Source organism: Brassica napus, chromosome C7 (genome assembly GCF_020379485.1).
Source record: "Brassica napus cultivar Da-Ae chromosome C7, Da-Ae, whole genome shotgun sequence".
Taxonomy (NCBI): domain Eukaryota; kingdom Viridiplantae; phylum Streptophyta; class Magnoliopsida; order Brassicales; family Brassicaceae; genus Brassica; species Brassica napus.
Genome location: NC_063450.1, coordinates 38742254 through 38755207, shown reverse-complemented (window position 1 = coordinate 38755207; position 12954 = coordinate 38742254). Strand labels below are relative to the sequence as shown.

General features: G+C 30.2%; 1 protein-coding gene across 2 annotated transcripts; it reads right to left on the bottom strand.

Moving 5' to 3' along the window:
- Nucleotides 1-8929: 8929 nt before the first annotated feature.
- On the bottom strand, nt 8930-12299 carry BNAC07G23590D. Of its 2 annotated transcripts, none has more exons than XM_013848367.3 (14): nt 11975-12299; nt 11380-11483; nt 11191-11302; nt 10982-11107; nt 10789-10893; nt 10605-10691; nt 10402-10517; nt 10215-10316; nt 10013-10126; nt 9854-9913; nt 9654-9774; nt 9478-9552; nt 9340-9375; nt 8930-9215 (listed from the first exon to the last, which is right to left on the bottom strand). In XM_013848367.3, the coding sequence occupies exons 2-14, from the start codon at nt 11409-11411 to the stop codon at nt 9102-9104; spliced, it is 1200 nt and encodes a 399-aa protein (XP_013703821.1). In that variant the 5' UTR covers nt 11412-11483; nt 11975-12299; the 3' UTR covers nt 8930-9101. The 2 variants fall into 2 exon arrangements, with proteins under 2 accessions (XP_013703821.1, XP_013703819.1); XM_013848365.3 differs by lacking the exon at nt 11975-12299 and adding an exon at nt 11569-11712.
- Between the last annotated feature and the right edge of the window lie 655 nt (nt 12300-12954).

The following is a 12954-nucleotide window of genomic DNA, read 5'->3' as shown; positions in this document are numbered from 1 at the left end:
TTACTTTGAGAAATGATTAGCTTTTTTGTCACACCACCTGAGAACTTTCGTATAATCAATTTCAGCAGAAAGCACAAAGTATAGATATAATATTATTTAATTGAAATTTACAGATCAAAGAAAAAAGCTAAAGTAATAATAGACGATGATGATATAATGATTTTTTTATGTTGTATGGTTGATATAAACTGAAGTTGTAGTGACATATTAATTAAGTTGTAAAAAATGTCTAGCTTTTTACCCTATATTAATGGATTTTATACAAGTAAAGATTTTTACATTTAAAATATAAAAGATTGAATAAACTTTTATAAGCTAAGAGAGATGTGAAGCGGTGTGATGCATCATTTTTGTGTGACAACAGGCGGTGTGATATTTCTTTGTATGAGAAAGTGAGGTGAGTGAGCTTAATCGGATTTTGAGGGTTCGCAAGAGAGATTTGAAGCGGTGTGTGGCAAAGATTTACTACGCCTAATATCCATTTTCAAAGCTATGGTTAGGCATCAAGGCTTGGATCGAGTATTTTGGATCTTGATTCTAATTTTTATAACATCGTAAATTTTATTAAAGCAAATTTGTAAATATAAATCTGGTAGATTTCAATTCTAATTTGTACCACATCCTAAAACAATAACGTAATCATATATCATTTGGTTCAGATTGTATTTATTCGATTAAGATATATCTAATGTAGAAGACAAAATTTTAAAGGAAAACATAAACAATAGAATTTTTCTTTAATTGAATAGAGATTAGTCAAACATTCATCAAGTTAATGAATGTCAGCAAATTGTTAAATCAAGCATAAAAATAAACATTATTTGTAAACAATATGCATTAATTTATAGATAGAATAGAGTTATAATTTAACAAGCAAATTATGAATTACTTATTTATACATAAGATATTTAAAATATTTATTTAAATTTTAATACTTATTTTTATATGTCATATATATCAAAACAAATATTAAATTGAGTATTTGAAATACTTATGTATGTTTCAAATATATATGTTGAGTCACTGAATATTAGTTTCAGATTTTTTAGTTATTTTTTGGATTTGGTTAATAACAATTCAGGTTCAAATATGTTCTATAACATCTTACAACATCCATCCAGATACTTTTGTATTTCAGATGAGATAACATACTGAAATTTTGGTTCAGATTCGATTTAAATTTTGGATCTCGATTTTATGCTCAAACCTAGTTAAGGCATTTAGTAGATGTAGAGTCCATAATAAAAACATAGGGTTGAAACAATTGAAAGAGTTTCATTTTAGTTACTTGTATTTTGATATAGTGAAATATAAAAGTTATAAATTATAAATAAAATTTCAATAAAAAATTGTTTAAAAATAATAAAATAATAAAATATTGAATAAATCCTAAATTACTATAATAAAGTTATGTTATAAACTATAATTTTGAAATAATATTTTTTATTTATAAAACTTGTCTAGACAATTTTTTTTAAAGTAAATTTTTAACAGTGACTCCATTATATTTGCGACTCAAGCAAATCTTAAATCCTCAAAAGTTAGCCACTACTAAGTTCACAAGCGGCAGTATCTTCGTTCTCATTCACAAAGTTCAAGATAGACATTCGGATAAGTGTACTGATTAGTTGCCAAGATGTCTTCTTCATTTACAGTGTATATCCCATTAGTTGCCAATATGGCTTCTTCGTTTACAGTGTATAACCCAGTTTTTGATTGTCTCAATTGGTGAAGACCGATAATTGTTGAGATTCGAGAGTGAAAACCCATACTTTTGTCGTCAGTTATAAACTTATAATATTAAACGGTAATTGCTTTTAAATTAAAATGAAAAAAAAAACTGAAACACCTTTCATTATTTCATCATTTTACTATGTATTCTTTTTGCCAACCATTCCTTTACTGTCCAAAACTCAGCATTTAGCATGATTGCCTTTAGCTTTTTCCTTTTGATATCATGAAATGTTTGTTTTTCCTACTAATCTCATGGATCCAATAGGTTATGTATTTCTCTCTTTACGATCTAAGGTTATGTATTTGAGAGAGACCCCATCTAATAAAACCCCATTTATTTTCTTTATTTATATTTTGCTATCTTTTTCGTAGTCAGGCAATGTTCGTACGAAGTCAGAATATTAATAATTTAAAGATGATGATTGTTCCTCATATGATGAAAAGATTGAAAACCATATATGATTTGTTGTTATTTAATCAAAAGAAAATGCATTTTATCCCTTTGTATTGGATTTCAAAGCATGACATGTGGTGTGTAGATAACTTTTCCATGTTCATAGAATGATGGAACAATTTACGTTTTGTAAAAAAGATCTTTATTGATATAAAAATATATTGTTGTTATTAACGTTAGTTTAGTTGTGGAAATGCAAATCCAGTAGTTTGACTAAGGGTTCATTAATACTTCTACACCGGGAGGTCTGGGGTTCAAATCCCAGAAAACGCAAATTATGCAGATTACGGAGAAAAAAGTTACAAGAAGTCTTCAGCATGGTGTAGGGCGTATCATCGAACATGGATCTCATAGGGCGTATCATCAAACATGGATTTCATATGGCGGGTAGGAGTGACGCAGTCAGACATGTATTTTTATATGGTGGTAAAATTGTCGGATGTAGAAACGCCACTGTAATATTTCTCAGCGTTGTAATGACATAATTAATCAGACGTTAAAAAAAACGATAGTTTAGTTACCGTATATTCTTCCAATTGCATAACTGATCATATAAAAAGATAGTAAATGATACTTAAAATAAACTATATATAGTGTAGATCTTTTTACAAAAAAAAAAACTATATAGAGTGCAAGTTGAAAAGAAACAAAGGACAGCTAAATTTAAGTGCGTTAATTTGTTTCAACGAATGAGATCAAGATCGATCATGGAGTATCCATCTTGGATTTTCTATCTGACAATTAATGAGATAATACTAATAATTGGAAAAATCTTATAGATTGTATTTTCGTGACTACAAAAGGCAAAGCGCCATGTGATTATCCATCGTTTTTCTATCATTGCATAGTCGACGCCGTTTGTTTTAATTCATTCTTTTTATTTCTTACTCAAATAAATAGGATTTTAAACACAGTTTCAAGTGTTTTTGTACTTCAAATATAATCATCACTTTGCTAAGTGTTAATTTATATAAGGAAAGTTGAGAGATGAGATGAGTTTCCTTTAATAAAACAGGATTGGTATGATGAAAGTGGTATGATTAGCGGAAACTAGTAAACCCAAAGCTAAATTATATTAACATGTTATACCAATAAAATCATGACTCACACATAAGCAAATCTATTCTATTAAAACTGAAATACAAAAATAATACTTGCATAATTTTAAGTGGTTTCTTACAGATTTTCATTCATTTTTAACTAATTCTAACTACTTTATTTATTGTTTTCTCTAATTAATTCGATAACATGTATTACAAAGTACAAAACATAAATTACTTATTTTAAGTATTTTATTACATCTATTTTTTCACTCTTTATACTTTATTAATTGATTTTACTATAATAATTTGAAATTATTTATTTTTACATGTTAACCTACTATAATAATTTGAAATTATTTATTTTTACGTGTTAACCATAATAATTTCACATGTTTGAATGAAATTGTTTCATTCACGACAAAAATTCAAACCGTTTAACAATTTTTTTTTTACAAAATCAGTTAGACATTGGCATCTAAATACCCATTCAAGTACAACTCGATTTTTTTGAATATCATGTTTTTAGGTTTTAAAATTATTTATTCGGATATTATAAATTTCCGGACGGGATCGAGTCAGATCCTTCTGGGTGTGAGTAGATTCGTAGAAACCTAAAAAATATCCAAATAACTTATTTAATTAGAAAAGTCATTATACAATTTATAAAAAAAAAAAAAAGTCACACGGACGTGCAGATCAAGTTCTAGTATTTATTAAAATGGTGTTAATGTTTTGTTATGAAGCAAACTTTAGTAACTAAATCGATGAAAACGGCGATCTTTGATTAAGCAGGCAGGTATAAGTCACCCTCAAATAGGTCTACTTTTCTGTTTAAGAAAGCCGCTGAAAAATGTGGTTGGCTCCCCACAGTTGTAACCAATCAGCTTAGGATTCTATTTTTGTCATATCGCTTTGATTAATCGTCTCAGCGTAAGTCGTCTATTATATATCATTAATTTTTCTCCAATAGTTTTGCAACATCAGCATGTCAAATTATGAAAGAACGTGATAGTTAGCTTACTATACGTGTCCCTCTGGAAGCAAATGATGGTTCTGAAATGCCTACGTTTCACTTCTAGTGGTGCGGTTTGTCACTTCAAGAATTCAAGAACTTAAGCCTCAAATTTGTCTTTTTATCGTTAGTTACTATATATGCCTCGTTTGACGAATCGTAAGATCTCTGTTTGTGCCATCGTTTGGCAATCTCTTCCTTGTTAGGTTTAAACTATCCCTTCTTCCTAAATGGAGATTGATAATTAATTAATTATCTTATTTAAAAATTAGTTTGCCAAAAAATATAAATAAATAGGATCAAATTATGTTAGGAATCGTTGACAAAAAAAAACTATATTAGGAATCTCACATATACATAAAATCACCCGTGATTAGCCACGCATTTTATGAGATATTATATTACAAATATGAAATATAAATTAATCCACTACTTGCAAAATGAACTTAGATAAAAATGGGGTCTAATTTTACAGAATAGACGTATAAAATTTCATCCTTTCTGGCGAAACAACATAGTTCTTTAAACCGGTCCATCTACACATATTAATAAGCTAATAGGTCGCTGGCTGAGTAAATTAATATTTTATCCTAACAATCCAATGATCAATTATGTTTATCTAGAACTCTTGCAGTTAAATCATATATAGAGTAACAAAAATTAATTTGGTTGGATTCTCTGCCAAAATTTATGAGGTTCTTACGAGAAACAACTAGTGTTATCAGATCACCTAACTTTGAATAGGTTTGCAGTTATTGCTGTACGTATGCAACTACATGCAACAAATAGTTGAAAATGGCGTTAATTGTCTCCAAAATTAGGGTTTTGTTTATATTTAGTCAAACCCATGAACAGATAATGCGGGACAAGGAAGAAACCAGATTTGTTTTTGGTCTTATTGACAAATATGAAGATGAAGTTAATTACCATAATGGTTTTTGTCTAAGGTTTGTCTACAAGAGAGGAATCATATTCCCACTGGGACCGTGCCATACCACCACAAAACACACTTTGTCTTTGCTACAATTAATTTTGGTCCCGATTTTCTCTATCGTTTACATATTATTTCATTTCATTTTCCCTCAATTGATTTGTTTTTAGTCAGGATATAATTTAATATTTAATTAAAGGTGATAAGAAACTTCTTCACCACAAAAAGGTGATCAGAACATATTTTATTCCAATGAAATAAAAAATTACCGGTTTATTTTTAGTAAAAACAGTAAATTTTAGGACACTGTAATGTAAATTGGGCAAAAGCTATACAATCCACAAAACATTATCTATCTGTAAAGTGATTTTTGACTGTAAAGTGATTTTTGAAAATTTATTTACATGTCATCACCATATTATTCTCACAGATAAAATGACACGACTTCTGAAAATATGACATGACATCAAATTAATTGTGACATCAACAATTTCATTTATGTAAATTTATTTTATCAGTAAAGTTTATAAAATATGCTAATAACTCATATATCATCATTAACATTAATAAAAGTAAACTAATAATATATTTAATATATAAATATTTTCATAGATAGGAAATATAGAAAACTTAGATACATATATTTTCAAAATTAATTAAAAGTATTTCTTAACAAATGCATTATTAAGATATATATTATTAACAAAGTCAAAATTTTTAGATAGTTATGTATTTGAAAATTTAACCAAAACCTATTAAATGGTGTAAAGAAACAATTAATTTAAATTTCCATATTATAAACTTATTTACTTTAATCACGATAATGTATCTAAGTTGAACGATTGACAGTTGATTTATTAGATTAATTAATAGATTATGTTTAGTTTAATGATCTTATATAAATCAAACAAAAACCATATTTTATTGAATTTATATATTTAGATATTAAATAAATATAGTTATCAAATGTAATATAATTGTTATTTTTAGAAAATATAAATTGAATTTCTATTGAAATTTAACTAAATCTAAATAAATTAAAATTAAAATAGCTAAACCAAATTTCAAATGATTGGTTTTATGGATTTAATTTCTTAAACTAATAAAGTTAAAATCTAAAAGTCAATTACGTTTATTGTCGATTGAAAATATACGAAAATTATTATAACTGCGTAATACTCATGAAACCCTCCTAGTTCTAAATAGAACTCAAATAAAAGAGAGGTAAAATTGATGGGTTGGTGTTTAGTGTTTTCAAAAGTTGCCCCGGTGTGGGTTCTAGTTGTCTTTCTATTGGCTTGTGTTTCTGGAGATTTCTTGTTCTTCTGCCAGCTTGTAGTAAATTTTGTATTCTTTCTTTGAATGAAATTAATAATTTGACGGAAAAAAAATGGATGGGTTGGTTAAGGGAACAATGAAAGAAGCAATTCATATTTATAAATCTGATTGTTTTGTTTTCACTTTATTTCACTCAATGTACCATTACATAAGTCCCACTATGTCTCCCAGTTTTATTTCTTTCATGATGGTTGTATACACAGTGCTGGACGAACAATTAATTATTTGTTTTGTTTTGTTTTCACTTTTCAGTGAGCCATATGGAAATGTTTAAAAGCATGATTATTGAGGGGTTCTTATGGTGGAGTTTTTATCGAAATATAAGAGTCCGTCTCTTAACTTTTAACTAAAAAAACTAAGAACCGGTTCTTAAATAAGAGTTTCAAGAACCGGTTCTTAGCTTTTTTAATTAAAAGTTAAGAGACGGATTCTTATATTCTGCTAAGAACCTCACCCTAAGAACTCCCGATAATTATGCTCTAATCCTTCATTGTGAGACAAGTTTAAAATTACGTTAAACATTACATTTGAAAGGCTCTCCACCAATTCGTTTTCTCAGCTTTCTTTTTCTCTCCGCAAACCCTGATCTTTCAGAGAGAAATATCTTTTGTTTTCCGATCTAATAGTCGGCTTTTCACTATATGAGAATCACATTGATTGAACTAAAGATGAATATCGGATACTTCATAACCATAGATTTTTGTATTTATTGAACGGACGACCTAAAAATCTAAGTCATCGTCGACCATTATTATATGATATTTGTGAAAACCTACCGGATAAGTTCACTGGTCCTCGTTTTAAGTGATTCAAGACAACAAAAGTCCAAGGCATCACCTCCTTCCAAATTCCAATATAATATCTTTGTTTATAAAATAAAGATATTGCATTGCAAGAAATTTATTACGTACTACAATTTATTCATCCTTAATATCTCCTTGAATTTAGTTTCTAACACAATACCAGTAACCCTAGACTATTACAAGCACATAAACAATAGAAGTTACAACACTATATATGCTATGCTACAGTTGTATATTTCAAGTATTGGTCATTAACGCGTGGTTAATGTAGGCTCGTTAACGTTTAAATGGACCTTAATTAAGTAAAACCTCAATTCAAGAGCCAGCCCAAAAACTAGAGAAGGTAGGGCCACGTTTCAATCGGATACACTTATCATCCATCTGAACCGGAAAATTGTTTAGATCACGGTTCAATATGGTCGAAACCGGATCAAATATGGTTCAATAATTTAGTTCAATATATTTTAATACTATATAAGTTATAAAATAATATTAGTAAATATTTAAAATATAAATAAATATCAAATATTGTAAGCATAAACTATTTTTTTGTTTATATAGTTGGTTTATGAAATTTTGGATGGTTTAAATAGTTTTTAATAGCTTTGAGAGACTAATCTTGCTACCTGACATGTCCATGGACAAAACCAGTTGTTAGATCCACCCCGACTACATATCCAGTTCATGGTCGGACATCGGATCGGTCCGGTTTTAAAAACAATGGTTGTAGTTTACTGTGTACACATTCGAGATTTCTTTAGCGGCTGTGAAGTAAGAGAGGAGGGTATACAGTCGTAATTTGATCTTGTCGGAATTGTAGTCTTAAAACTAGAGGTAATTTTAATATAACGTGAAAGACAGAAGTTTTAAGACTACAATTCCAACAAAGATACCAACAAAAGTTAAAAATACTTGGTGAGAGAAAAATAGTCGCTTAAGATGTTAAAACACTGTTGTGATTCCAGAAACGGTACAACTCAGATGCCTAGAGGTAATTTTGATATTTAACTTCTGTCTTTCACGTTATATTTTATGATCTCCAAAAGAATGATATGAGGAAGATTGAAATCAGAGGTAGACCGGACCACTGGTTCAATAATAACAAAGAGCGTCATCTACTTGGAGACTTGAATTAGTATTTTGTACCTCTAATGCATAATTCTTTATGTGTTAGTTTAACAACACCTCTTCTTTTTTTTTTACTTTATAATCAGATGAGCTGAAAGCCTGAAAAGTTATAACTTTAATTGGAAAGTCATGCCAAGTGTTAATAACCAGACAAATCGTTCATGCAGAGTTTTGTCGTACTTTCAAGTTTGATGTTACTTATGATCATCAGGGCCATTTGTACCAATATCAACAGCAAATAAAACAAATTGCAAACTCTATCAAACCTGAGAAGTGGGTAACATCTTTTGTTGTTTAAATCAATGCAGGAGATGTTATACTCTTGCAGCAGTATCACAGATTATCCATGAATAATTTTACATCAAGAAAATTTATATTCGATATGAAATGACTCTAAAATAAAAAACTTATTTGCCTATTGTTGAGACTTCAAGTGTTTTTTTTTTTTTTTTTTTTTTTTTTTTTACTTCAAGTGTGTTTCAAGAATAAAAGAAACAAAATATATGTAGTTCCTTTTACATAATTACATTGTGTATGTATTTGGATATGTGCTCATTATAATCATAATCCCCATATCAACAATCTAGTTTTTAGCCTTCTTCCTGGAATGTTATCTGAACACGTTTTTCTATTCAGTCCCTCCTCTGTTTTTGGTTGTTTAATTAAGTGTAGAGTTTGAAGACGCAGGTGCAATTTCTTTCAGATACTTCTTCTCTGATCGTGCCATTCTTTTCTCAAATATTGTCCATTCCATATGACATCTTTCCCTTACCTAACCAAAACACATATATTTATATATATCAGTTATAATCAATAATCTTGGTAAACAACCCGATAAATCAAGACCTTATATAAGTAGATACAAGAAGATAGTCATGAGTTTTTGGAGTTATTACCCCTTGGAACGCAGATTTCCCATCTTGAGAGGTTCCCTGGTCAATTTATTAAGAGATTATCTCATGTTTAAAACCATGACCAATCAAGCTGTAGTAATTAAGTATATAATGGTAAATATTTTGATCGTTTATTTTTACCTGGGCTGCTAAAGAAGGAATCTTTTGATGAATAATCCATTGAGAATCCACAACACCAATCTTCTCATGCGCAGGCTGTTACATTGTATTATATAAATATGATTTTCTTAGTTTCCAAAATGTTTTGTGAAAATATATATACACACATATGAATAAAGTTACATTAGTATCTTAACCTCGACACATTTCCTTAGCGCAAAGTCAAGACCCCAACCATGAACCAAATCATTCTGAAGCATATGCCACACGCAGCGCCAAGAATCTCTTGAGAAAACCGGAGCCATAATCTCTATAAACCTAACAAGTAACATTGTAGTAAACCATGAGGTCAAGAAAGATAAGAATATTTTAGTATGAATGAAAAGGTGATCAATACCCTGCACATGGAGGTAAGTGAGGGTCCTTGCAGTGGCCTGGTGCCCCACCTTCGACTTCTCTGGTGAAAGAATTTGTCAAGAACACAAACTTTGCTTTAGTTTTGTTTGCATTTTTTTGCAATGGACTTTACATTTTTTTGTGAATGTTAATTTCTTACTTGTGAACTTCGATTCCTGGTATTCTCTTTGTTATCCTCCATGTGATCTTTTTTCTTGATTCAACAGCGGGTTGCGAAATTTCTAGACCGTGTTTCTTTACAATCTTGATGTACCTGCAAGACGAGTTGGCTTTCTTAACATTTTCTTTTTAAAATTCTTGGAGTTAATAGTAATAAATCAAAAGAAAACAAAGAGACTCACTCTTCTGCATCAAAGTTTTCAACGCCGAGGTCTTCATCCCAAAGGAATATATATTCATATGGTGCTATAATGTCAGGATGCAGAAACCTTTTAGCATACCACCTTCAAAAGTAACATATGCCAGAGAGATGTTTTTAGATGTGGGAAAAGGTAGAAACATAGTTAAAAAGAGGGAATGTTTTGTTACCACTTGGTTTGTTTAGGTACACTAACGTGTATAGCTCGTTTAGACCATTCAAATTCATCGTATTCCGAAGTTCTTCCATCGTAATGAAACAGAACAACAGTGAAGTTATCTGAGAACTGTTGAGAGAGAGTCAAAGAGCTTAGTTTCTTTTTCTGCGGAAAGATAAGAAGAAAAAAAGGTAAGAGAGCAAAAGAGAGATATACTTTCTTGATGCAAGCATCGATGTTTTTCCTCTGTTCATAAGCAACGGTAAAAGCAACAAGATACTTAGGCTTCACCTCCGGTAAATCCTGAAGAAACGGAAGAAAACATGATTAAGATAAGTTAAAGATTCATATATGTCTAAAGATCATTACAAAACCAGGACACTATATAGTAATAACGTACATCTTTAGGCAATCCCCACAATCTTCTTAAGTATAGATCTGATTCAGCTTCAACAAAACTTGGAGGCAACATCTCTGCACCTCGAGGATTTGATGGAACCCAAATCTGCATAAAATGCACCACTCTTGTAAGCTCATCCACAAAACACTCAAACTCATGATCATTCATGTTAAAGTGAAGAAACAAAACACACCTTATGAGATGATGCATCACTTGACTTAGGCCCTTTTGATGGACTCTTTCTAGATGATATCTCTTGTTTCTCAACTTCTACATATATAGTATTAACCATAGGAAGTATGCTTGATGGAAAATTCATCTGCAAGAAAATAAAAAAAATGTTTACCAAAATCACACCAAATTCACTTGTTGTAGTAAAAGAAAGTAAAATGAAAAGCTTACTTTAGTCAGTGACAAAGCAGGGAAAGATATGCCTAATAAAAATCCGATAACTATTCCTGCGAAAGTTGCTATTAGGAACATTATGCCACCATTTGTCTTTTTACTAATCGAACTGCAGAAAAAGACAATAATATGAATCTCTTCTTCCAAATAGAACTTAATCTTTAATTTCTGGTCAAAGTCTCAAACCAGCGTAGTGAATTTTCTGTTCGGTTTGCCATGTCTTCAAACTGGTTAAGTTCACAAGAAACAATTTCTTTCAATGGAGGCTTCAATCTCCGAGGCTTTACTATCTGTGTTAACAAAAAAAAAGAGATAAAAGTAAAATAAAAGGAAGCTTATCTTTAAATTCAGATCAAATTCTCAAAAACTACTGACTCTTGCATAAACAGAGTCACCAGAAAACATATTCATTTCAGACATTTAGCAAGAAACGAAATTAAGAATTTTTTTCAAAAGATTGAATACTCTTCAAGAACGATTAACTCAAAAGATGAGATTCGTTTCATTAAATATAAGAGTTTTGAGCTTTCAATCATATCAAAATTTACGTACCCGTAATTAACAAAGTTATTAAGACAAAGAAAGTTCACAAGTTATGATCGGAAAGTAAACTGAAAGAGACAGTAATTTCTAGATTCAGACACAATACGGAGTTAGCAAGATTACAGAAAGACACGTTAACTAACTCTTTGATCAAGAAGTTTTTTAAAAACGACTTTTCTTTAAGTTGGATTAAAAAGATTTTGAGAAACGATTAATATAATTAATCAAATAAATTTACCAGGAGAGAAGAGTAAAAGAAAAACAATCTTAGACAGTCTTCGTGTTCTTCAAAGTAAAACTCGATGAACTGATCTGAGAGATGTAAAGAATGTTTGTTCTTCGCGGGTTTTAATAAAAACGACTGAAAAAAAATATAAAAAGGAGAAAATGGGGAAGAAGTTGTCGTCAGGTGTTACGCGGGACAGGGGATTGCGTGAGAGAAGGAGTTGACTTTTAAGACCGTCGTGGAAGGAGGGTGCCTCTCACGAAGCAGCCAGACTGGACGACGGTGTAGTCAGTCCACGGCCTCTAATTAATTGTCCACGTGGAAATATGTAAGAGGATCATTTTTGTGATTCATGGGTCGTGACTCATGTGCTAAAATGGAATCAAAATTCACATTCTTGAATGGCATTATTGCCCTTTTATGAATATACGAGGATTCTTAGGTGAAGTGGAGACGACGAAAGCATATGTCGTTGATACAATTATAGTAAAGATTTCGTGCGATTTGTGACCATCCTTTGGAGAGATAGTGGTGGGGGGGGGGGGGGGGGGGGGGGGGGGGTGAGCAGTTTTTACTCTTGTTAAAAGAGAGAAGATGGTGAAAACGACAACAAAGCATTTGAATATTAAAGAGATAAGGTAAAAATGTGCACGTTTTAAAGAGTGAAAAACGGTTTTACCAAAATTTTACGAAACTTAGCTCTACCATTTGTCACTTATCTAATGGTCAATATTTTTAAAATATTAAAACTTCATGCTTTAAAGATTTGATAAATTATTTTCCGTTAATAATGTCTTTATTTAACTTGGTATATCTTACATTTTACCTAATAAACTTCCATTTCAGTGCTATAAAAGTATATTAGAAAATTCAAATATAATATTATACTAGATTTTGATCCGCGCTAGGGTTTATTTTCCTTTTTTTTTTTCAATTGACAAATATTTAGTAAATGTCATATTTCATATATTTGTGTTTTATTTTATAAAAGA

Excerpts from the sequence above, each read along its gene's own strand:
- BNAC07G23590D (XM_013848365.3), bottom strand. The coding sequence starts at position 11,613 with ATGTCTGAAATGAATATGTTTTCTGGTGACTCTGTTTATGCAAGA. Across the intron at positions 11,303-11,379 it reads ACAGAAAATTCACTACGCTG|TTCGATTAGTAAAAAGACAA; the intron begins GTTTGAGACTTT and ends CTTTTTCTGCAG. Across the intron at positions 10,894-10,981 it reads GTGATGCATCATCTCATAAG|ATTTGGGTTCCATCAAATCC; the intron begins GTGTGTTTTGTT and ends CATTTTATGCAG.